The sequence below is a fragment of the Chiloscyllium plagiosum genome, unplaced genomic scaffold, assembly GCF_037043375.1.
Source record: "Chiloscyllium plagiosum isolate Xiang-an unplaced genomic scaffold, Cpla_swu_hap1 HiC_scaffold_12, whole genome shotgun sequence".
NCBI classification, from domain to species: Eukaryota; Metazoa; Chordata; class Chondrichthyes; order Orectolobiformes; family Hemiscylliidae; genus Chiloscyllium; species Chiloscyllium plagiosum.
In genome coordinates this window covers 43183941-43209372 of record NW_028270150.1, presented here as the reverse complement: position 1 = coordinate 43209372, position 25432 = coordinate 43183941, and the positions used below count along the sequence as shown (strand labels likewise).

Genomic DNA, 25432 nt, shown 5'->3' with positions numbered 1-25432 from the left:
TTCTGTCCTTTAAAGCTTAATTTAGCAGTACAATTCCTCCCCTGACCAACACTGTCACAACCAGCTATGGCTAGACAGGGTGCTCAAAATGATGGATTTATGAAAATGGACAATAAGGCATGCTGGGAAATCGAGACAAGCCTTGGCCAAAAGTGACAGTGCTCACAGACTCTAGAATAAACGTGCTGCAGAATCCAGACAGACTGCAGCTATAGACAGACAATATGCAATTGACCCAGCCGTTGCAAACCATGGAATTGGAATTGAACAGAATCGACCTGAATGACATCTCCAGGTCAATCGGAAACACGGAGTTGCTTAACAGACACAGAGGCACCTTGCACCTTTATTTGGAGACCTACGTGTGCCTAACATCTCCAGGAATGGATGCCCAAGGACCAGCCAGCCATTAACATCGAAGACTCTCCCAAAAGAGTGCAAAGACTTCTAAGTACAAGAATTGCTCGAACAACACCCTCAATGCAGTAACTCGAGACCAACCAAGAGGAGACAATATCCCTGGGACTACCAGAAGAAGACCAGATGATCATTGCCACGTGGATCAAGGTCAAGATCTAATGTGGTGATATATGATCATCCAGAGCTAAGTTACAGCACAAGAGGTTTGATTAGATTTACAGTGTAAATTGTTAGTTTGTAGAGCATTTTGTTATTATAATATTGTGTTAAATAAATGATTATTATTATTTATTATTAAGAATCGACTTACAATTTCTTTGCTAGGTATAAAAGTTAATGACCGTGTGGCTAGCACAACACATCCCTTCTCATTATCATGCGGCACCAACAAATCCAAGATCCCAAAAATGCCTTAAAAACACCAAATTCTTTTTTTAAGATTGTACAAAACCATGAACAGAGACCAGAAAATCCTTTTGTTTTTCACACTAATAACAACTCTCCTCAACTAAACGGGCAAACTGCAGCTGATCATTCCTGATTGGTTGTACTTAAGTTCAACACTACCCATTAGCTATGTTTCAGCTTCAGATATTGTAGTTTTCCACTGTCTTGTAACTATGACTTTCAGTGGAAGAAAAATGACATTAGGATTAAATTTTAAAAAGTAAAATTTAGAAAAAAAGATGAAGCTGCTATTATAAATAATTTCAAATATATATAAATGTTGTATTAATGGGGAACATGAAATAGGAGCGGAGTAGACCATTTGGCCCCTTCAGCCCACTCCAGCATTCGAAGGGTTCAAGGGCAATCTTCTACTTAAGCACTATCCATATATCCCTTCATATTTTTAACAGAAACCAATTAATCTCAGTCTTGAACATACCAAATGACTGAGCCTCCATAGCCTTCTGGAATGGAGAATTCCAAGAATTTATAACCTTTGGAGTGAAGAAATTCCTCCTCACTTCAATTCTAAATGGCCTGTCCCTTTTTTCAAAACATGTTCCCTTGTTCTAAACACCTCTGGCCTAGGAAAACATCCATTCTGTATCTAGCCTGGCAAGCAGCATAACAATTTTCCACAATGAAATGAGATCATCTCTCAACCTTCTAAACTATAGAGAATAAAGGTCCAGTCTATTTCACCTCACTGGATAATCCCCACATTGCAAGAACTAGTTAGTGAACCTTCATGTATTACAGAAAGAATTTTCAAATAGCAAACTAACAGTTCTGAATGCTATAAAAATGCTACTTTCAAGTATGACATTAACTGTAGCCATGATGTGGATGGGCCAGTAATGGACTGGGGTGGATAAGGCCAGAAGTCACACGACACCAACAGGACAGTAAGGAAAATTTTACAAATACAGAACAGTATGGTGGGGTTACATGAACCCAAGATCATGGTTCAGGCCATCTTCATGGGTACAGCCTCAACCATGACCCTGGGTTCATGTCGCACCACATGTAACCCCAGCATACTGTTCTGTATTTGTAAAATCTTCCTTACTGTCCTGCCTCAAGGAGGAGCACCTGTTTTAACACCATCACCTTGACAACTTGTTACGAGCTCTTTACCTTAGTTTGTACAGTTTTGGATTACTTGTTGCTTTGGATAGAACCTCGGCATGTTACTCTTACACCTAGTATGTTATTGCAGCCATTTGGTTTGTCTCCACCACCACCTTAATTTTTTGTAATTATCTTTCTGCCTCAATTAATTGGATTATAGGTCATCTCCTTCACTTACTATTCAACTACTGACACTTCTGATCACCTGCAGACACTTATGATTGGACATTCCACTCTCACCATTTGTACGATCTTTTGATCTCTTTGCCTATAAATTCTGTGCCTGTGTACTTCTCTTCACTTATCTGACAAAGGAGAAGTGTTCCAAAAGCTTGTGATTTCAAATTAACTATAGCAAAATGGAAGGCAGAAACATGTACGAAAACCTGACTGCATAGTTTTTTGTTTTCCCCATTAAGCTGACCTGCGTGAAGGTGATGTTTGGCTGAGACTGCAGGAGGTTGGCTTGGCTTTGCTGAGGTAGTTGTTGTAGAAGATTCTGGGCTTGTACGAGACCTGACAAGATAAGTAAAAATTCTATTCATTAAAAATGTCTATCCCAGTTTAGTCTATTTAAAAAAAAATGTCCAAGTCTTGAATCAAGATAAACATTTTGAGACAATAAAATATTTCCTAAGAACAAGTGGTTAGCTTGCATCAGATATAAGATATTATGAATACAGAAAATCGGAAATAAAATAACAAATACTAGAAACTCACAGCAGATTGGTGAACATCTGAAGGAAAGAAATAAATTAATGTTTAGGATATAGCTCTATAATGAGATACTTTTAAAATGCATATTTCATTATTTTATTTTCTATCTATTAATATGAAGGATACCACTCTTAATGCTTGCTATCTGGTTCTCTACTTTTCTCAGTTTGTCAATGATTCAAGTAATAGATATGGTTAACAAGAATGAGAATTAAGTTGTATTCAATTTTCTTCAACGATAGATTAACACTTTTTATGACACCATTGCATTCTGCAATTGCTTATCATGGCCTTGATTAGCAAAAATGCCATTCTTTGCCCATTTGTCTGAAAGCGAGACTGACCAAATTCTTCCACACAGGACTTTTATGGAATCCTTTGACAACTATCACATAAAAATTAATTTAAACAAGATTGCAGAAAATGAGCGAATACATTTTCACCAACTGCAGCACCAACGCCATCAAAAGGCAAATACTTCAACAACAAAATTTCAGACATTTCTGCACAGCCATGACCGAATGGTGCCAATGCCACTGTAAATGAAACAAGAATGAGACTATGTGATGAAACACACAGTGAACTTGGCAAGAACTAAGTATTCATGTATAAGTGTTAGTTTCAAAAGTGACTTTGAAGCTTCATTTACAGAAGTGTTTAATGTCACTTTAAACACAAAACAATATCACGGTTTTGTGTTTAAAGTGACATCAACAGGAATGATGGACAGAGAGTACTTTCTTGGGTTTAATGGCGTTAGTTACTTCATTATGATGGGCATGATATTGGTTGCAGGTGACTCACACTGCCCTACATCCACTTGTGTAATAGAATAACCAAGATGCCAATGATTTGTCCTTACAATTTGAACCACATTCTCATATCAGACTATTGTGCTGTCAGTGTCTCTCAAACGTTTCCAAAAGACAAACCAGCAAGTTTTAGCAACTTAAGACCTGATACAGATCACTAACCTGATAAATTTCAAAATAAGATGAACACAGTACAGCAGTTATGATCAAATTAGTTCCACCACTGCAATTTGTCTTTGCGTAATAAAAAAAGAAAAAACATCACAAGTCTTTCCATCAATGGGTCACTTACACAATTTAAACAACTTTCATGTACCTGTAGAACAGTTAACCTCCTATAGTATTGGCTAAAGCCCTCAAAGCTTTCCCACTACAACACGACTGATAGGCCTGAGTTTATCTCCTTTTTCCCTGCCAATAGGAAATAACAGGCTTTCCAACATAATTTATAAGAGATATTGTAATTGCTAATAGGTTATAAAATTGATTATTTAAAATCATTAAAACCAGCAAACTACTTTCTTTCCTTATTTATGCAAATACACAAAAAGTAATTAAACACACCACTTGATTTTCCTCAAAAATTCTGTGGAAAACGTTCAAAAATATATCAAAGTGTGACACATCACTATCAGTTGCTCAACATTCTGAATACATTCCTCAAAGTCACCTCAGATTATTTTCTTAAATTATTAGGGACAGAAAGGTAGAAAGCAGAAAAATGATTAATTTTTGCTTGCAATTTAATTTTCGATGAAATATGAAATAAGAAGATAATGGTGCTAGCTATAAAACTGAATGAAGCTTTGTAGTTAACTGCACATGGACGAAGACTTGATCTTACCCCATACGGGATGCCTTTATCTCCTCCAAGACTTGTACACTCTTCACCTTCGTGCTTTTCATTTCCTCATGTCGATAATCAAAACACAGCAATTTTGCAAAAATTTTTGTTTCAAGTCTGACCAAAAACAAATCTCTCACCTTGTTGCCCCTGTGGCGTTTGCGAGATGATGAACTGCGTTGGTTGCAAGTTGGTGGTAATAGGGTGACCTGGCTGCACCAGAACAAACTGCTGCAGATTTAAGTTCTGTTGCTGTAACTGTTGTAACTGTTGCAGATCCTGCCAAATGATGGGATAATCAGTACAATATATTCAGAAATTTAACAGATTAAATCATTTAAAAAATAATTATTTAGCTAATTGACTTATGCAATCTTACATATTTCTTACTCAAGTGACGACGAGAAGGGAAACTTGGAGTGTTGCTGTTCCCATGTGCCTGCTACCCTTCTCCTTGGTAGGAGTCATATGTTTGGGAATCTGCTGTTGAAACAGCCCTAAACAGTTGCAATATTCCATTCAATAAATGGCCCACAACATGCCAGCAGCAGAGACTGAAAGTTTAGGGTACTGGATGGGGTGCTAAGCAAGTGGGTTGCTTCATCTTGAATGATGGAAAGGTCTTGGAGAATTTGGCAGTAGGTGGACTCATGCACAACAGAACATCCTGCCTGCAAGCCATTCTTGCAGTCACAATATATATAGGTACTTGGTCCAGTTAAAGTTCTGGTTAATGGTTAGGTTCTATTTTGTTGAGATAATCACTGACTGTCACTAATGTAGCATGAAATTGCCCATGCTCCATTACATGTAAGAGATAGACTGCTTTATTGTCTGAGGAATAGTAAATAGGACTGAGAATTGTAATTAACAGCAAATATTCTTATTCATTATTTTATGTTGGAGGGAAGTTCATTGATAAAGGACCTCCAGCCACTGGGCCTCTAGTGATGTCCTAAGACTGAGATAATCGGTTGCCAACAGCCATAATCACCTTCCTTCATGCTGGGCATGACTTCAACCTGCAATTTTCAAATGGCTTCTTTTTCCTCCAGCTCTTTAATGTTTAGAGCATTAAAATTAATTAAAATTTTAGTCTGGGCAGTCAACTTGTACAAAAGACCAAATAAGCAATTTCAGAATATTAAATTTATTTTTAATGTTTCATTATGGGATGTCACAGTGGCTAGCACTGCTGCCTCAAGTGCTCAGGACCCCGGTTCAATTCCAGCTTATGCAATTTCCACATTCTCTGTGCCAACGTGGCTTTCCTTTGATTGTTCTGGTTTCTTCCCACTTTTTAAAAATGTGCAGGTTAGGTAGATTAGCCATGGGAAATACAGGGTTATTGGATAGTTTCTGGATGGGATGCTCTTCAAAGGGTCGGTGTGGACTTGATGGGGTGAATGGCCTATTTCGCACTGTAGAGATTCTATACGTGATTCAATTTCTAAATTGGGGATTTGTAGTACTAGACTGAGAGCAAGCTACTTTTGCAATGAGATATTTGCCTACTCGCCAGAATATATAGTGATCCTAAACCCTTCCTAAAACACCATGTCACGGAGAACTGGACAATATGCAAGTTGCTCATCCTAACTTTGGAAACTATTTAGATATTAAGTATCTAATTTGATTATGGAGAAATCACTGCAAGAGATTTTTTTTCATGTGCAACATTTTTAATTAACTCCGAACAATAACCTTATTTTGATGTACGATAGAATTCAGAGTAGCAGAAACTGTTTCAGTCCTTTTCTCGCTATGCTATAGGGAGGTTAACAAACTTAAGTTTCATGTTGACTTTAAAACTGAATCATAGACATGTGATCTAATTGTAAAGTGAAATTCCACAGAATTGTTGTAGTTTGAGATGTTTATTGTTTTGAGTAATACTACTTAAGTTAGCATCATAAAATTCCTACAATGCAGAAAGACGCCATTTGGACCATCAGGTCCACATTGGCCTTCTAAAGAGCATCCCACCCAGACCCAGCCCTCCATCTTATCCTCGTAACCCCACATTTACCATGGCTAACCCACACAACCTACACATCCCTGGACACTACGGGACAATTAGGTCAGGCTAATCCATGTAACTTGCACATCTGTGAACTGAGAAAGGAAACCAGAGCACCTGAAGTGAACTCATGCAGACAAAGGGAGAATGTGCAAACTCCACATCGACAACGTTGTAATTGAATCTGGGTCCCTGATGTGTGAGGCAGCAGTGCTAACCACTTAGCCACTGTGACACCCTATCTGCCTACTAGCCATTCGGTTTCCTTTGCTCTTGGGTGCAATGTTCCGAACATACTTCAATAATAATTTTTAATCTGCGATTTCTGGCCCAGAGCTCTTTGCCCACTATATAGGGAGATGAAGAATAAATGGACATATTCCATATTGTCCACAAAATAACAAATAAAGTGATTTTTTTAAACCGCCCTGCTTGTAGCTATTCCTAAATCATGCTTGTCAGTCTTGTACCATCCTTACACATCCACTCTAATTCATCTGCAGTTATACTGTAACATCTATTTTCCATTTTCACTTAGACTGACCCCTCTTTCTGCTGTCCTTCACTTTACCCATGAGAAAGGATCTTTTTTAGATCATCATTATGTAAATAAAATTAAAAAGGGATTGGACAGGATCGATACATATCAAAATGTTCAAATATATAAAGGAAAAGATAATGATTCAGGACAATGTTCACCTTTTTTTCACAGGATATGATGAATATATTGAAAAAAGGCATGTTGATTAATTACTGTGTATCAGTATTTGCCTGTAAGCAAGAGTTCAGTGTCCTAGACACTCCAAGGAAAATGTTCAATCATAGACAGAAACCATTAAAATTGATGTAAGCAAAATTACAGTAGTGAAGTATCATTGTTTTCTAAATGCAAAATCCTCAAAATATTTCCATTTATACTTTTGAAGGAAATGGTAAGGACAGCCTAGTTACCCCAACTATAATTTCCCAAAGTTCTGTCAACTTGCAAAGTGTTCCTTCATATTGGAAAGTTGTTCACCTAGTTAATTAGACCATTTGAATTTAAAAGCAGTAATATGACAGTGACGCAGCTTATTATGTGCTGCTTGGGAGCTGAAATTCACTCATATGCTGGATGCAGCCTGGACCTAAGTATATTCACGCTTACTTGTATTTGGATTGGCTGAGTGATGGGTATTTGTGCCATAGGAGTTGCTGCTGTGGCAGAGATGGCGGCTCCTGTGGTATTATGCTGCTGATTTGCTGAGTGTTGAACTGCAGCAGCCAAGAGCTGGGCCTGTGCTTGCTGGAGCAATAACTGTTGCTGCGCCGTTGTCAATGTAAGCTGTAGAAACAAAAGTCAGATAAATGCAATGTATTTCTTCTAAACTAGTTATTTTCAGGTTCATTTACTTTATTAAGGTGTATTACAAATCCTCAAATTGCTCTTTAACATGTTACACTGGTCAATATTATAGAAATGATCTTGTTTCAATTACTATACATTACGAAGGACTGAATGTAATTCACCAATTCACCCATAAAGCTTAAATAAACAATAAACATAAAAAGGACCCAGATTTCCCAGAGGGAAATTGACAGCATATAATCAATGTTCGCCATCACTATCCCTCTGAATCTAACCATCTCAGGATTTAATGCTAGCACAGTTTAATCCAGCCTATCACTCACTGAACCATTATTGGTTGCACTCTGGAGACATAAAGCCAGCAATCAGTTAGATTTGTTAGTGTGGCAAAGGTTTTTCTTTTTATACTCTTAGAACACTGTTAAGAAGCCTAATCAACAAAACAGTTGCAGCTTGATCAACCAGATGTAATCAGGTTTTTAAAATGCCGATTTGAATAATTACAACTGCTGTAAAACAGAACTGGCTCTTTAAAAAAATACTTTGAGAGTGGTTAATTATCTTCATATTAAAGAAGTTACATATTTTTAAATTTTGTCATAATACTTCAGCTATTGTGACTAGTGTGCACGTCCCAATTCCTTCACTTTGTTCTAGGCAAATGGTTTTAAAAATTTAGATTTTATAGCTTTTCCTTTCTTGGTTGGCTGGCCATGAAAATTTTTCAACATGACTGGTGATTAGACAGTTTGATGACATTACTGCAACACATGCTGGAAATCCTGACGTAACAATGCTACAATTTCAATGCATCAAAAACATTTAAATTCTCGCCCCAGAAATTGCACAATCTCTCTCAACAAGACTTTCTTCAAGGTCAGTGATGAGTGTCCTTGCTTTGTCACTGTCTGAAAAATACAAACCTTTATTTTACTGTTGATGACAAATCCCAATTTATACATTTGCTTGACAAGCAAACGTTGAATTTCACAAAAAAAGCAGAAAACTGTTAATAAAATATAAATAAATGAAAACTACTCAGATAAAACAAATTTTACTCAGTTTGATAATTCAGTTTTATAGAAGAATTATCATTTCTCTCATAGTAAAGATGACATAAATAGAATGGAAAGAGTAGATATATGACAGATGAAACTTAACGCAGGGAAGCATGAAGTGGTATCTGTAGGTACGAAAAACACAATTGGCAACATTAAGTAAAGGTAAAATTCCAAAGAGGGTACAGGACTGAAGAAGCTCGGAATATATATGCAATGATTGTTTAAGGTGCCTGGGAAGGTTTGGAAAGTGGTTCAAAGGCATACAGGATAAGACGAGATGAACATAAGAAATAAGAACAGAAATAGACCATTGGACCGGATGTGCTTTTCCAGTGCTCCAACTTTTTGTCTGCAGTCCTCACTTTCTCCCAGTTGGACACTTAAGCCTGTTTTGCTATTTAACACAGCCACAGCAGATCTTCTTCCTTCATTTCACTCATTCCATACACCTCCTGAGGGATCAAAAGTCTATTACCCCAGTCTTGAATATAACAACAATGGAGCAGCCACAACCTCTGAGGCAAAGACTCTCCACCTCCTGAGTGAAGAAATTTCTTTGTCTCAATCCGAGACGATATATTACAGCTCTTTATACTCTGGGGCCATCTTGCTGCATTTTTCTCAGCCAAGGAAGCATTGTTTCCAGTCTAACCTATCAAACTCTTTCAGAATTTGTATGAATAAATATAGGCCTAATTAAGTCACTTTTTGTTACTGAATAATCCCCGCATCCCAGGGATAAATCTAGTGAACCTTTTCTGTACATTCTCCAATGCACATTGACGCTTCCTTAAATACAGAGATCAAACTGCAAACTGCAGGTCTGGCATCATCAAAACTCTGTACAACTGCAGCTAGACTTCTTTATCCTGGTTTTCTAACACCTTAGAAAAAGGCCAACATCTGATTTACCTTTCTAAGTGCTTGCTGTGCTTGTGAGCTAAATTTGTACTCCTTGAATAAGTATACTAACGTTTTCTCAGACATCAACATTTGAGTTTTACACCTTTTAACAATATTCTAACTTTCCAAACTTATGACCCAAGTGAATAATCTCTCACTCCCTGACATTATAATCCATTGCCATCCTGTTACCCACCCAATTAAACTGACTATATCTCTTTGTAGCTCCTGTGTGTCCACCTCACAACTTACATTCCCATCTAACTTCGTTACATCATCAAAAACCGTGTGCATTACTCTCACTGTTCTCACCCAAATCAATGATATAAACTGCATCTAGCTGAGGACCGGGCAGCAATTCTGCAACTCCCCACCAGTTACAGTCCATGTGCCATTAGTCTCTCATGGAGATTGGTTAGCTCATTTGATTGGATGGTCGGTTTGTAATGCAGAGTGACATCAACAGCATGGGGTAAATTCCTGTACCAGCTGAAAACATGATGAAGGTCCCACCTTCTTGACCTTGCTGCTCGCCTGATGTGTGGTGACCATCAATCATCTCTCTCTGATGGGGGGTGGGGGAGTCTTTTAGTCCACAGGTTTATGGTGACTTTAGCTTTACTTTATTCTGTTATTCTTGTCTCTCAGTCAATCTTGTATCCATAACGCTCCCATCCCTTTTATTCCATTCACTCCAACTTTGATCACACCTGTTGTGCATCACTTTACTAAATGCTTCTTTAGTACCTATGCACACCACATTGGCAGCACTGACTTGAACAGTTTTCTCTGTTACTCCAGCAAGTTAAGAATTTTTCCTGAAGAAATCAGGAAAAATCAGCTGGCTCACCTTAATTAATCCATATTTGTCTCTTTATTGTTGTTAACAAAGTCTAAATTTGGATAATTAAAAAAAACACCATCATAGTTACTCCAAAATGCGCCTCTCCTTAACCTCTTTGCAAATTGTTTCCTTTACATCCTACCCACCAGTTGATCGCCTATATCCTACATTAAGCAATGTAATTGCATCTTTTATGTTCCTTAGTTCTAGCCAAATCAGTTCTGTCATTCTGGACATCCTCTTTCATCAGAACTTCCAATGCTCTCGTTAGTCAACACTTCCCCTTTTCATCCTTTCCTATCTTGTCTGAATACCCATCTTCAGGAATACTTAACACTCAAGACTTTTTCATTTTTGAGCCAGGTCTCCGATATAGTCAAAACATTATATTTCCATAAAGCATACACTTTGCCTATTCACAAACATACTCAGTAACTTTGATTTGGATATTATTGCTTTTGCTCCGATTCTGACTCCACCTATTAGCTTATTATTCTTTACTCTTCACTTTGAAAGTGGTGCTAACCTGAAAATTTCCAAGCTTTTTGTACACTTTGGTACTCCTCCCTGCTGTTATCTCATGGTTTTCGCACCACTGCCAAGTTAGTTTAAACTTTTCAACAGTTCTCTGTTCCAATCTGGACTGCCACCTCTGGACATTAACCCCTTCTCAATCAGCTCCCAGTTCCCTGCAACCGCTCAGTGACATCCCTGACTCTGGCACCAGAGACGCTTCATGCCATCTTGGATCAATGCTTATGGCCACAGAAAAGTCTCTCTGTACCCCTAACTACCAAACCGTGAATCAGCATTGCTCTTCCAAACATCCTTGTATCCTACTGTGCAGGCAAACTACCAAATTTGGCTCTGGCTGCACTCCCTATACAAGACATCAATCTCATCAGTATTCAGGACTGAGTACTGACTGTTAATATTGTTAATATAAAATATTTGTCTAACATCTGTGCCATTTCCTTACTCCCATTGCTATTTCTCCTTTCTCCACCAAAGAAAACCTCAGGTTTACCTTTATTATTCTTTCATTTTGTATGTTTGTAGAAATGCTTACAATCAATCTGCTTTCATATTTCTGACGAGCTTATTGTAATTCTATTTTCTCTTTCCTCATGAATATTTTGGTCACCTTTTGCAGGCAGCTACAACAATCTCAACTCTCAGGCTTATTATCCATGCTGAAATATTGTATTTTAAATATATTGACACACCTCTGGGGCAGATGGGCCTCCTGATACAGAGATAGGGTCAATACCACTGCAACCTAAGAACCCTTGGGAGTATTATATGTTGTTTTAATTAACTACTATCCCTAACCTTGTTAATTAGCCAGGGATGGATATCTTTCTTGTGAAGGTTTTACTTCTCAATCGAATGGAGATTTGTTGATAATTATGACATTTTCAAGTGCTTGTTCTTGCTCATTTACAGACATATCTTTTCTTCTAATTTTTCTGCCTTAGCCAATTCACCTCTGTGTCATTAAGTGTACTTTAATGACTTGTGTACAGCACTCTGACAGTCAAGTGAAATTCTAATCAGAATTCCTGGGGAACTACTTACTATGAGATTACAAATTCTATTTGGTGACACAAAACAATACAGAAAATAAGTCTTCCCTAGTTAGTTCCACAACACATGCCCTAGATAACTGTTTGAAATGCATGCCATGAACTCATCTTGCCATTTACCTTTGTGAATTTGATGTGTCTAGATTAAAATTTCCTCAACTATTATATTACCTTTGGTACAAGCTTCTGTTATTTCCAGATTAGTACCCTTTACAACAGTATAACTATAGTTAGGACACCTAGAAACAGCTCCCAATAGCTTTTACTGACCTCTGTTGTTTCTTTACCAATACCAATCTTAAATTCTGCACTTCTTCACTTTTGCCTTACTGCATCTTTTCTTATCTGAACCACTCTCCTTTTCCACTTTGTTGGTCTTTTAAAAACTTCAAATACCTTTGTCAACATGTAACAATATCTTTGAAATGGCCATCAGATTTGTTTATTTTATTATGAATGTCTCAAGCATTCAGACAAATTTTAATTGTTCACTTTTTTTTGCTGACTGGACCTCATTCATTGGTGCACTGTTCATATTTTGTCCCTTGTTGTCACACTGTGCTTATAGAGTCAGTCATACAACACAGAAGAGGCCCTGTGGCCCATCAAGTCTATGCCAACCTATCTACACTAGTCCCATCTTCTAACACTTGGCCCATAAGCTTGAATACTATGTTATTTCAAATATTAATCCATATACTTTGTAAAAATTCCAATGTTCCCTGCCTGTACCAACCTTCCATGCTGTGCTTTCCAGATCCCCTCTAGGCAAAAACGATCGTCAAGTCCCCAGTAAACCTCCTTTCAAAATAATGGCCCCTCATTATTGACCCATCCACGAAGGGGAACAGCTGCTTCCTATCCACCCTGTCAATCCTGTTGTTAATCTTAGGGTTCTTGTGGCAGCATTAGTGTCAGCCAGTTTCAAGTCCCATCTGCTTCAGAAGTATGTAATAATATCTGAAAAGTTTGATCAGAAAATATCTCCATCATAATCTTATACATCTCAATTAGACACCTCCACCAAAGCATTTGCCACTCAAAAGTAAACAACTGAGCCTCCATAGCTAAAATGTTCCACCCTAGGCAACCTGCTGGTGAATCCATTCTGCACCCACTCCAATACAACCAACTATCCTTCCCACAGTGAGGCAATCAGAACTGCACACAGTACTCCAGCTGTGGACAAAGCCAAGTTCTGTACAGCTCCAGCAAATCCCTCCTGCCCTTATAATGCAAGTCACGACTGATGAAGGAATGGCCATTATGTCTTCTTAACAACACTATTAAAGTGCTTTGCTACCTTCAGGGATCTAAGGACAAGCATCCCAAGATCCCTCTGTTCCTCTTAGTATCCTGCCGTCCATTGAGTATTCCTTTGTCTTAAAACTTCTTCTTAAGTGCATCACCTCACAATGTTCAGGATTAAATTCCATCTGGCAGAGATGTGCCCATCTGACAAACCTATATTTTCCTGTAACCTAAAATCTTCTTTGTTCCGATTAATTAACTGGCCAATCTTTGTAGCACCTACAAACTTAGTTGTCATCTTCCCTCTCCCCCTCAATTCTCAACTAGGTTGTTTACATATATTTCAACAGTGCACCACTGGACATCAGCTTCCAGTCTTCTACACAAACAGCCTTCTGTCTCCTGCCAATATACAAATTTTGGATCCAACTTGCCAAATTACCCTGGATCCCATGTGCTTTTACCTTCTTCATCAATCTCCTATATGGGACTTTGCCAAAGGCTTTGCTGAAATCCATATAAATTGCAACAACTGCATGAACCTAATCTATATTCTTGATCACAACCTGAAAAACTTTTATCAAAGTTATTATGTGTGACCATCTTCGACAAGGCACACTGAATATCCCTGATCAAACCTTGTCTCTCGAAGTGGAGATTAATTCTCTCCTTCAGAATTTTCTCTGATGTGAGACTCACTGGTCTAATTCCCTGGTTTATCTCTACCACTCTTTTTGACAAGTGGAACTACCTCAGCTGTTCTCCAGACCTCTGGTACCTTCCCTATGGCCAAAGGTAAATTAAATATTTTGGTCAGAGGCCCTGTGATTTCCTACTTCACTTCCCACAATTGCCTAGGATACAATTCATTCAAACCTAGGTATTATTTCAATTTTAAGCCTACCAAAGCCTCCAATACCCCCTCACTCCCTATGTCAAACTGCTCAACGACATCACAAACCCTCTTCCTGAATTTTGTACCTACACCTCCTTCCTATAATTATGAACAGCACCTGTATATTGCCCTGCTGTGTATCCCAAATTGCACACAAATTGACTTCAAAGAGATTTAAAAACAGAATCTGTTTGCAACCCAGTGACTAGCTGTACTCATTTAACACTCTGCATTGACCTCAGATTCCACAGTTTTGCCCCTTATTCTCTATTGGGTCCTACTCTTTGTCTGGTTATCCTGTTCCCCTTAACATACAGACTATCTTGAGTTTTTCCTTAATTTTATCTGCAAATGTTATTCATGCCTCGCTTTGCTCTCTTAATTGCTTTCTTAAGTTCCCTCTATACTTTCTATACTCGACTAGGGTCTATCTTATCTTTAGCCAAAATGTTAAGCTTCTCTTTGGCCTTGACCTTTCTCTTTAAATTTATAAATTTCCCGTCATTTGAACCCTTCTTTTAGTTTAAATATCAGTTAGGAACAGAGGGCAAAAGTAGCCCCTCTAGTTTTTTCTGTCATTTAATAAAAGTAAGGCAGACCTGCTCCCTAACTCCATATACCTACCTTTACCCCATACCTATAATAAAGTCTTACATTTAAAATTAACAGTTGATCTAGTTTCAACTGCCAAAATTTACAAAGAGAGTTCCACTATCCTTTGTGTGAGCAAGTGTTTCTTGACTCCTGACAGGTCTGGTTCTAATTCGTAAAACTAGATCTCTAGTCTCACACTTTCCAACCAAGTAAAATAGTTTCTCTTCAATCATTCTTAAAAGTATCCCTGAACAACTTCAAATCTTCAAATCAAATTACCTCTTAATCTTTAAATTCCATGAAATACAATACAGTTTATGCAAACTCCCGTCATAGTTTTATTAGTGCAGTTCACACATCATTCTAATACAAAATGAAACATCACAGATGCTGAAAATCTGAAACAAACAGAGAATACTGAAGAAATTCAGTAGTCTGTTTTTCTCTCCACAGATCTGCCAGAGTAAACGTTTTAAGTCTTCAGGGAGGAGAAAGTAAGGACTACAAATTCTGGAGATCAGGATTCCTGATGAAGGGCTTATGCCCGAAATGTTGATTCTCCTGCTCCTCGGATGCTGCCTGACCTGCTGTGCTTTTCCAGCACCACACTCTCGACTATAACTCTTCTGCAGAACAGTTCAGAGAAACTATATTAGCCAACATTACTTTAGCCTTTTTGAATATTTGATTCTTCGTTCACAATGTTACTTAATCTTTGTCCATTACTCCCACCACTGACATCACAGCTAATTAAGTTGTAGTTTCTGTCCACCCATCCAACTTATACCCAGTTCAGTTTCTGACTTTATAAGAGTCTCCCCTGTCGCCAGTATCACAAGCATAATTTAACTCACTTCTAACCCTACAACTTCTACTAGAGTAATGATCATCCTAAATATTATTCTTGTTCTATTTTCAACCTCATGCCCATTTCATCATGTTCATGTTATTGCTTAAATGTTCAAAGGCCTCAAAGCATATTCAGTAAGCTGCACAAATTTGTGACACTTTCGCATTCAATCTGAGAAAGATAGTGCTCAAGGACAAAGAACTATACTTCAAAAGTATTTTGGTACCACGGCACTAAGCAGGAATTTTAGATTAAAAGGAAAACAAAAAGATAAATTAGTTAAGACGACAGTGAAGAAATCAAAAGAGAAAATTATGAGGGAAGTTCAAGGCGGCAACAAAAGTTCAATGAAGAATCAGATCCTGACAGAGAAAGACAGATTGGGTCTTGGAAGAAACAGGAGTAGGAGGTAGCAACTTTTTATTTGGACAGAATTAAAACCCAACACATGAAGCAAATGGCCAAAAGCCTGAGCAGTTAAAAACAAAAGATGGCTCAGCAGAGAGATTTGGGCTACATGATAGGTGGTGGATAAGATGACGAACTGAGACACATGGGGAATGAATATAATAGCATAAAGCGTGGCAGGTAAAAAAGAAAAGGGAGAGATGTAAGGGTCAGATCACAAATCTGCAGGGAGGAGAGAAACAATAAGTGATTTGATATTTTTATGGATTTTAGATTCGACTTTATGTGACAATGGCTTTCACATACCCCAGTGATCTGCCCGCCAGCAAGCATAAGCTGTGTCTGTGGAAGGGTGGTCTGTAAAGATGGTTGCAGCGAAGGCTGGGTTGTCGTTTGCTGGGATGAAGAATCCCCTGATTCTTCACTTTTTACCTTAAAAACACCAAACAGAATTGATTAGTCACTATGGAAATCAAAAATCTGACCATTTTAGTAAAATGACAATGTAAACATCCAGTATATTGCAATTGGAAATTGTGTACCACTGTTTTTAAATGCAGCACTGGCCAATTAATATCGCTAGGCAGTGCGTACAGAGCATAAACGTAAAATGGTTTCAAATGTTTTTTCTCAAAATCCCTCAACATCAAGGATCTTCTGATAAAAATGCAAGAGCATGCCAACCTTCCAATGTTTAAAATGTCTTTACGTTATTTGCCTTTTTATAGCACAAAAGCAATTTATAATTTTTTGAGTTTATATTTCAGTCTTAAACTTTACCCAGCAAAATTAAATATGAATGACATGCTCTTCTAGCATTGAATGCAAGTTAGAACCAATGGCAGACTTTAAAAAAAATCAAGATTCAAAAGCAAGACATATCTGTTATGTTTGAGTCTAATTATACGTTATAAAACGACAAAGTAGATGATAAAAACTTGAACCAGGAACAGTTTCTTACACATACTCACAGCTATACAGTCTGACCTATACAGGGCGCCAAACTCCCCCCTCCCCCCGGGTCACCGAACTCACTGCCTTGAAGGAGGTGAATGTAACCCCATAGGGCTTATACTTATTGGAGTTTAGAGGAATGAGAGGAGATCTTATTGAATTCTAGGGGGCTTGACAGGATTGACATGGAAAAGTCATTTCCCTTTGTGGGAGAGTCTGGGACCAGCAGGCATAATCTCAGAGAAAGGGTCAATCATTAAAGAGATGAGGTGTATTGCTTTCTTCGGAGAGTAGTCAACCTATGGAACCCTTTACTGCCATAGATACAAACCTAGCCCTCTCCAATTTTTCCTGAAGACAACTTGCACATACCACGTATTAGTCTGTCAAACCTTCCCTGAACTATTTCCAATGCACTTACAAGGTTCCTTAAATAAGGTACAAATACTGTACACTGGATTCCAGATGTGGTTTTTCTAATGCCCTTTATAACTGAACTAATACCTTCTTACTTCTATAGTCAATTCCTCTTTTAATAAATGATAACATTCTATGAGCTTTCTTATTTATTTATACCACTACAGAATAACATAATGGAGAGAAGCATCATGGAGGAATTATGCAAATGGAAGTTTGGCTTGAAGTCGACTATAACATCGACATTAAGGATAGTGGTTAGCTATAGGAAATGGAATTGGTGCCAAAAAATATGAGCTGAGTGGATGGACCCAAGTTCTTGACTATTATCTTCTCCATGTCTGATTAGAGAAAACTGCTGACCAAAGACTAGATGTGGGGAAAGAAGGTAGTGGATAGGAAGAAAAGAGGGATAGAACTTCGGTACTATACAACTGTTTCGAAGAACAGAAGACTTAAAAAGGAATTTCTGAAAGAGGGCAATGGCAGCAGAGAGAACAGGACCAAAAGGAGGAACCATTTACTATGATTGTTAGCATACACAGAAGAAGGAAGCTAGTTAGCTTGTATTTTTGTTAAAATGCAGTTGAGAGAAAGAGATAGATCTCATCAAAACAATTAGCTTCGGGATGGCATCGGAAAAGGTGGGGAAAATAATGGGGGATATGCCAGTTTAGCATGGGGGTGAGGATATTGGGAGCATGGGAAAAGTAAAATTGGATGAGAAAGCAAAGGAAGACAGCAAAGGCAGATGACTAGATGGTCTCAGCCAGTGACCATAAATTCCTCACAATTGCTGTGGGAAGTGAGTGCACAGGGAGAAAAGACAGACATCTGTCTAATAGGTTCATGATAATGAAAAACAGTCAGGGTTTATTATTGCTATATGCAGTGATCCTGGAGTAGTACACTGTTTTGAGATTTGGAGATGCCGGTGTTGGACTGGGGTGTACAAAGTTAAAAATCACACAACACCAGGTTATAGTCCAACAGGTTTCATTGGAAGCACACTAGCTTTCGGAGTGACGCTCCTTCATCAGGTGATAGTGGAGGGCTCGATCGTAACACAGAATTTATAGCAAAAATTTACAGTGTGATGTAACTGAAATTATACATTGAAACATCAATCGCTCCGAAAGCTAGTGTGCTTCCAATTAAACCTGTTGGACTATAACCTGGTGTTGTGTGATTTTTAACTGTTTTGAGAGATAGTGATGCCTGCTTTTAGGTATATGGTGCATCCAAATCTAATGATAGATGACAAAGCTAACTGTCCTCCATGCTTTATCCCTCAGACTTGAGGGGGTAAGGATTATATGACAAACAGTCTTTCAATCAGGACTAAAAATTTAACATTTCAAAACTGATTTACTTGTGTCCTGGCTTATAAGTTTCTCCTGAAATCCCTGACAACTAAAAATTCACCCAAACATCTGGGTGGGGGGAATATTTAGTTTTAACTATCTATAAAAGTTACAAAAAAATTGATACAAGAATGAAACCTTACTCTTCTGTTGCACATTAAATGGAACAGCTTTACTAAAACTTCGATTTACACAAGCTCAACAGCACCACCATCAAGTGCATTTTGGTACTGACAGAGTTCCTAAATTTGTGAAAATTATCCATATTATGTAATTTTAGTCAGAAAATGCATTTATCACAATCTAGCTCATGTGAAATCCAATCAACTCCATAATCTAATACAAATACATTTATTAATCTCAAGTATACACTTTCCATCTACTCTCATGCATAGCCAATTACCCAAGAGCTGCAGCAGTTAAAGGCAACTCATCACCACCTTCTCCAGCAACATGAGGAACAGGCGATAAATGCTGGCCTAGCCAGCAACTCCACGCATCAAGAACAAGTAAAAAAAAAAACAGCATGGTTCAAGTTTTATTCCTGCTATAATTTGTTTTCCAAAATCCAAAGTGATGGGCTGTTCATTCCATCATGTCTGTCTTGACCGACAAGGAACCCTTCAGCCTGATTTCCCTTAGTTTTTGGATTCATTGTTTTGTAGGTTGGGACACTTCAAATGTATATCAAGTACTTTTACATGTTACATGATTTCCTGAAGAAGGGCTCATGCCCGAAACGTCAATTCTCCTGCTCCTTGGATGCTGCCTGATCTGCTGTGCTTTTCCAGCAACACCTTTTCAGCTTTTACATGTTATGAGAGCTTCTGTCCTTATTACCTTCAAAGGCAGTGAATTCCAGATCTCTGTAACCCTAGGTAAAACTTTCCCCTCAAACCCCATGTATCTTTTAACCCTAAATCTATACCCTTAAATGATAAATTCCTCCAATTAGGGCAAAAGGCCTTACTATCTTGCTTCCCATGGATCTTTTAATTATATTTACATCTATTGCATTTTCCGCAGGGTTCTCTGTTCCAAAGAAAACAGCCCATCAGATCATCCTTCCAATGTTTCTAAAAACATTGCAGGTCCAGAAAAGACCCTAGAAATTTCTGCTCCATGTTCAGCCTATCAAGCCCACTCAACCCTCCAAAGAGCATCCCACCCAGACCCACCTCATCCCTGCACTTCCCATAGCCAATCCACCAAGCTTGCACACAGAGTCATAGAGATGTACAGCATTGAAACAGACCCTTCGGTCCAACCAATCCATGCTGACCAGATATCCCAACCCAATCTTGTCCCACCTGCCAGCACCCAGCCCAAATCCCTCCAAATCTTTCCTATTCATATACCCATCCAAATGCCTCTTAAATGTTGAAATTGTACCAATCTCCACCACATCCTCTGGCAGCTCATTCCATACACGTACCACCCGCTGTGTGAAAAAGTTGCCCCTTAGGTCTCTTTTATATCTTTCCCCTCTCACCCTAAAGCTATGCCCTCTAGTTCTGGACTCCCTGACCCCAACTGGAGCACCCGGCAGAAACCCACACAGACATGGGTACGATGTGCAAACTTCACACAGACTTTCCCTATAACGTTGCAGCAAAATCACAGTGTGGAAATAGGCCCTTCGGACCAACAAGTCCACACCGACCTTATATTTACCCGACTAACACACCTAACCAAAACATTCCTGAACACTATGGGCAATTTAGCATGGGCAATTTAGCATGGCCAATTTACCTAAACAGCACATCTTTGGAATTTGAGAGAAAACCGGAGCACCTGGAGGAAACCCATGTAGACATGGGGAGAATGTGCAAACTCCCCACAGACAGGTGCCCAAGGTTGGAATCAAACCCAGGTCCCTGGCACTGTGAGGCAGCATTGCTAACCACTGAGCTACCATACCGCCCCAGTGGCCCATGTTTTTTTTTTTTACAGTTCTAGCATAACATCCCAGTTCTTAGATTTTGAGTTGGCTAATAAAGACAAATATTCTGTCTATCACCTCAACGAGCATATACTCATCAATGCATTTCAGGTATCCAGTGTTGCTTATAGTTCTCTGTATCCTATGACATATTATGCATTTCCTTGCTTTGTTAGCCTTCCCCACAAGGAACTTCTCCTTCACACTTCTCCAGAATTCCATTCACCATCATTTGCTAACTTGTCTGTTGATACAGCTTACATCTTCCTTCCTCATTATTACGTAATGGCTAAGTTTTATATCTTCTACATCTCTTACGATGAAGATGCATATCACAAAAAGTATGCAACATTGAATTTAGCTCTGTAGAATGCCACAGCCTTAATATTTAAAAAGAAAATCACTGATCAACTATTATCTTTAGCTTCCTGACTTTTTTTTTAAATGTAGTTTTTTACTTTAGTATATTAATAGACATTCACGGAACAGGAGGCAGCCATTTGCCCCACATGTCCATGCTGGTCAACTAATCCCACTGAGGCTAATAGCCCTGGAGGCTAATAGCAAGGAAAGCAAGTATCTAAACACTGCTTGGAAACTCCACGAGCTTCTGATTCAGCCACTCTATCAAGCAGTGAGTTCCCACCACCCTCTTGGTGAATAAGGTCTTCCTTAACTTCCCTCTTACCTTTCAACCTTTTACTTTAAATGTATACTTTCTGATTATTGAACCTTCTACTTTTGGAAAAAGTGTCTTCCTATTATTACCCCTTATACAACATCAGGGCCTTTGCTGCTCCAGAGAAATCAAGCCCAATCTTTCCTTGTTACTGAGACTCTTCAGCTCAGGTGGAATCCTGATAAATTTCTGCAGATTCTCTAGTGCAATCACATCCTTCTTATACTGTGGTGACCAGAAATGCATACATTACTCTACTTTAGAAAATTAACATTTTATATAGTTACAGCATAATTTCCCTGCACCTATATTTGTTGCCTCAGCTAAATAAGCGCAAGTATGCCTAATCACATTAGCCACCCCAACTTTCTATCTTCAAGGAGCTGTGGATATGTATACTAAGGTCCCTGTGATTTTGTGTACTTTCCACAGACCTACCATTCACAGTTAATTTCCTTGCCTTATTAGAGCTCCCTAAATGCATCCGCACACACACACTTCTCTCGGTTGAATTCCATTTGCCATTACTCTACCCATATGACCAGTTTGTCAAGAAAAGCATGTGACTTAAACTAAATGGCTAAATAAGCAACCTGGGAAGATAACTGCTTACATATTTACTAAGTTGCAATTTTACAAACTACAAAGACATGGACGGGGGAATAAGCAGATTACGTTTGGAAGAGGAGATCCATACAGCAGAAAGACAGGTTTAGTTCTGACAATCTCCAGGCTAGAGCTGAAAAAACCCTTAGCATTTCTGACAGTTAAATAAGGAAAAATCATTGAGTTAGCCTATGTGCATCCTGTATGGGGGAATGAAGATTTAAAAGGGACCCAATTTTTTACGCAGAAGGTGGTGCATGTATGGAACGAGGAGACTGGGACAATAACATTTAAAACACATCTGGATGGGTATATGGCTTTACAGGGATATGGGCCAAATGCTGGCAAATGGGACCAGATTAGTTTAGAGTATCTGGTCGGCATGGGCAAGGTCGACCGAAGCATTGTTTCTGTGCTGTATAATGTTATGACTCTATGAATTGTCTGCAGGAAATGAAGGAAAAATATACTAATTGCAGGTATAAATGGAGGCTACAGTCTGATTCCTTTACATAGAATTGTATTAAAAAGAGTAACTTAAACAAATCAATTTTATCTTGGCAAATGTCCTGACGGATTCAAAAGAATCAGTCACACTGAGGATATTGGAACATCTAGTGAAACAAAAGAAATCAAAATGCTGCGGAAAGAACATCTTTGATTGTTTCTGGTTCTGCTGTGACTAGATCTCATGCTCATGAGGAATCTATAAAAAAGACGACTTGGAAATTCATTTATTTGATGCTAGTTTGGAAAATTTAAATACAAGAGAATGAAGGATTACATAAGGACGTAGTGAAATCTGCCGAGGCATTCTGTACATCTCAGGTAATAAACAAATTGCAAACATCATTTAAAATTTTGCTTTCTATTCCAATGCCAGATTTCAAACAGCAATGTAGTAGGGTCTTAGTACTGTAAAGGTCCCCGATCGAAAAAGTAGGGATCAATATCTTACAATGCTTATGGTTTTCTGAGGCAGTACCTTTGGGAAAAACTTCAGCAAAAAAAAAAATGGAAAAAACTTAGCTGAATTTTATTTTAAAACATGGATTATCCAAATGAATACATGTTCAGATCAAGGCACAAATTTTTTGCCACAAATATTCGACAAAATAATAATGAACAGTTTGGGAATTTTTTTTTAAAAATCATCTTCAGCTTATCATCCGTAACCACAAGGAGCAATGGATAGATCAAACTTTAAGAGAATATATTTAGAGTTCATTGTTAAAAGAGATTTACCAAGGTGTTGCCTGAGCTGCAGGATCTGAGTGATGAGGAAAGAGTTCAGTGACTAGGATTATTTTCTTTCGAGCAATGAAATTTGAAAGAAGATTGAGAAAGCACTTTTTCTATTAGTTGGCTGGACCAGCAATTATTGCCCAAGCCTAACTGCCCAAAGGGCAGATAAGAGCCAAACCTCATTGCTGAGGGCCTGGAGTCACATCTAGGCCACACCAGGTAAGATGGCATCTTTCGTTCCCTGAAGTACATTAGTGAACAAGACGGGTTTTTCCTGACAATCTGCAATGATTTCAAGACATCATTAGCCTCTTATTTCCAAATTATTATTGAATTCATGCTCTACCATCTGGCATAATGGGATTTGAACACAGGTCCCCAGAACATTACCTGAGTCTCTGTATAAACACCACTAGCCATCACTTATTGATTTAGGGTAAAGAGGTAGAAGGCTGAGAGAAGAGTTGAATTTTTTTCATTCATTCAAAGGGTAGTGGAAGTCTAGAACTCACAGCCGACTAGAGTGGTTGAATCACAGACTCTCATACCACTTAAGCAGCATTTCGATATTCACTTGCCATATTTCCAAAAACTATTTAAGGGCCAATACCTGGAATATGGAATTTGTGCAGTCAGATCTTTTGTTAATTGGTATAGAGACAATATACCGAATGCCCTCCTTTTGTAAGCATCCATGATTCTATTACCATCCCAATGATTGGGATAACGGAAGTTCCCTGTCGGTCCTCATCTCTGGGTGTGCCCTTTATGAGACCATAGGATTCAATACTGTGTCTATACCAATTTTTGAACTGACATAAGGACACGAGGTGAAAAGTCTGAAGAAAAAAAATAATAAACTAAAGCTCAGAGGTTTAGACTTCAAACTTGTATCTAAAGTTCCTCAGAAAAATAACCAAAGCAGGTGTGCTGGCCAAGAAGTGCTCATCAAACAATAAAAATCAGAGCAGATAAAAAGGCCAAAGCTGGGACTTTTCTTGCCAGAGACGAGGTATTAGCATGGCAATCTGTCTTAGCAGAACCATTAAAAGCAATGTTCACTGGATCTTATTGAAAAGAATCTCAATGATCTGAATTATGTTGTGAGCATCAGATCAGGTTGCATAGCATGGAGGTGCTTACACAATTAGGTAGATTATTATGCAATATTTCAAAAAACTATTGAAATGACTTACAAGGACTATCACAGACTCAAAGTAATTTGTTAAGAATGGGGAGGAAAAATGTCTTTTGCAAAATATGTTGTTAGCTTTGAGATGCGTTCCCGTGGGTGTAACCCAGTGTACAAAAAGCTTTCGACAAAGACGGAGGGCTGTTTGGCCCTTAGCATCTGCAGCTCTTTAAAAGAATAATATTAATCATGCATTTTAACTCTGCTCCCCTCCCCACTCACACATTTGTGGAAAGATTCTTGGAAAGTGGTGATTTCCAACCACCAAAGGAGAGGTTGGCAATGGGAAAATGGGCCAGCCTACTGGGATTTGCCAGTGAACCTTCGCAGTCAGAAGAGGGGATAGCAGTGAAGGGACTGGGGTGGGGGGGATATCACAATCGCCCAGCGAACTCTCCCATAATGGGTGGGCAAGGGTGATTAACAGATAGCTTATTTGTGTTAGATGAACAGTAAGACAGGCTAGCAGCAGGAAGGAGGGAGTGCAGAGGCAGAGTGGGCAAAATCCACTGCAAGTTTGATGTGGGCAGTGTGATTTGGGGATGAGCTGAAGTTCTGCAGTAAGGAACTAAGTAAGCAATTCTTCTGTTTTCATGCCTGTAAGCAATAGAATGCATATGAATGGGTGACTCTGTGACAGCATGTGTATGCCTGAGAGAGTGCTTGTCATTGTGCTTATATTTGCAAAAGAGAGTGTGTGTCATTCCCTGTGTGTGTGTCTGAGAAAGTGTGCCTCAGTGTGTGTGTGTATGTAGGAATGTATGTGTCAGCATGTTAAGGGGGTCAGTTGACTGGACAGCTGACTTGTAATGTAGAGACATGCCAGCGGTGTAAATTCAATTCCCACACCAACTGAGATTACCATGAATGACTCTCCTTAACCTCTCCCCTTGCTTCAG

At 38.5% G+C, this 25432-nt stretch overlaps 1 protein-coding gene across 6 annotated transcripts in view; it reads right to left on the bottom strand.

The window, feature by feature from the left end:
* Window positions 1-25432, bottom strand: part of pou2f1a (POU class 2 homeobox 1a) — a 202138-nt gene that overhangs the window by 74387 nt on the left and 102319 nt on the right. For all 6 annotated transcript variants that reach the window (XM_087992721.1, XM_087992723.1, XM_087992726.1 and 3 more), the window contains 4 exons: window positions 16441-16566; window positions 7542-7718; window positions 4515-4653; window positions 2426-2517 (listed from right to left, as the gene is read on the bottom strand). In XM_087992721.1, the coding sequence (XP_087848847.1) occupies window positions 2426-2517; window positions 4515-4653; window positions 7542-7718; window positions 16441-16566 (534 nt within the window). The remainder of the gene's footprint in view (window positions 1-2425; window positions 2518-4514; window positions 4654-7541; window positions 7719-16440; window positions 16567-25432) is intronic.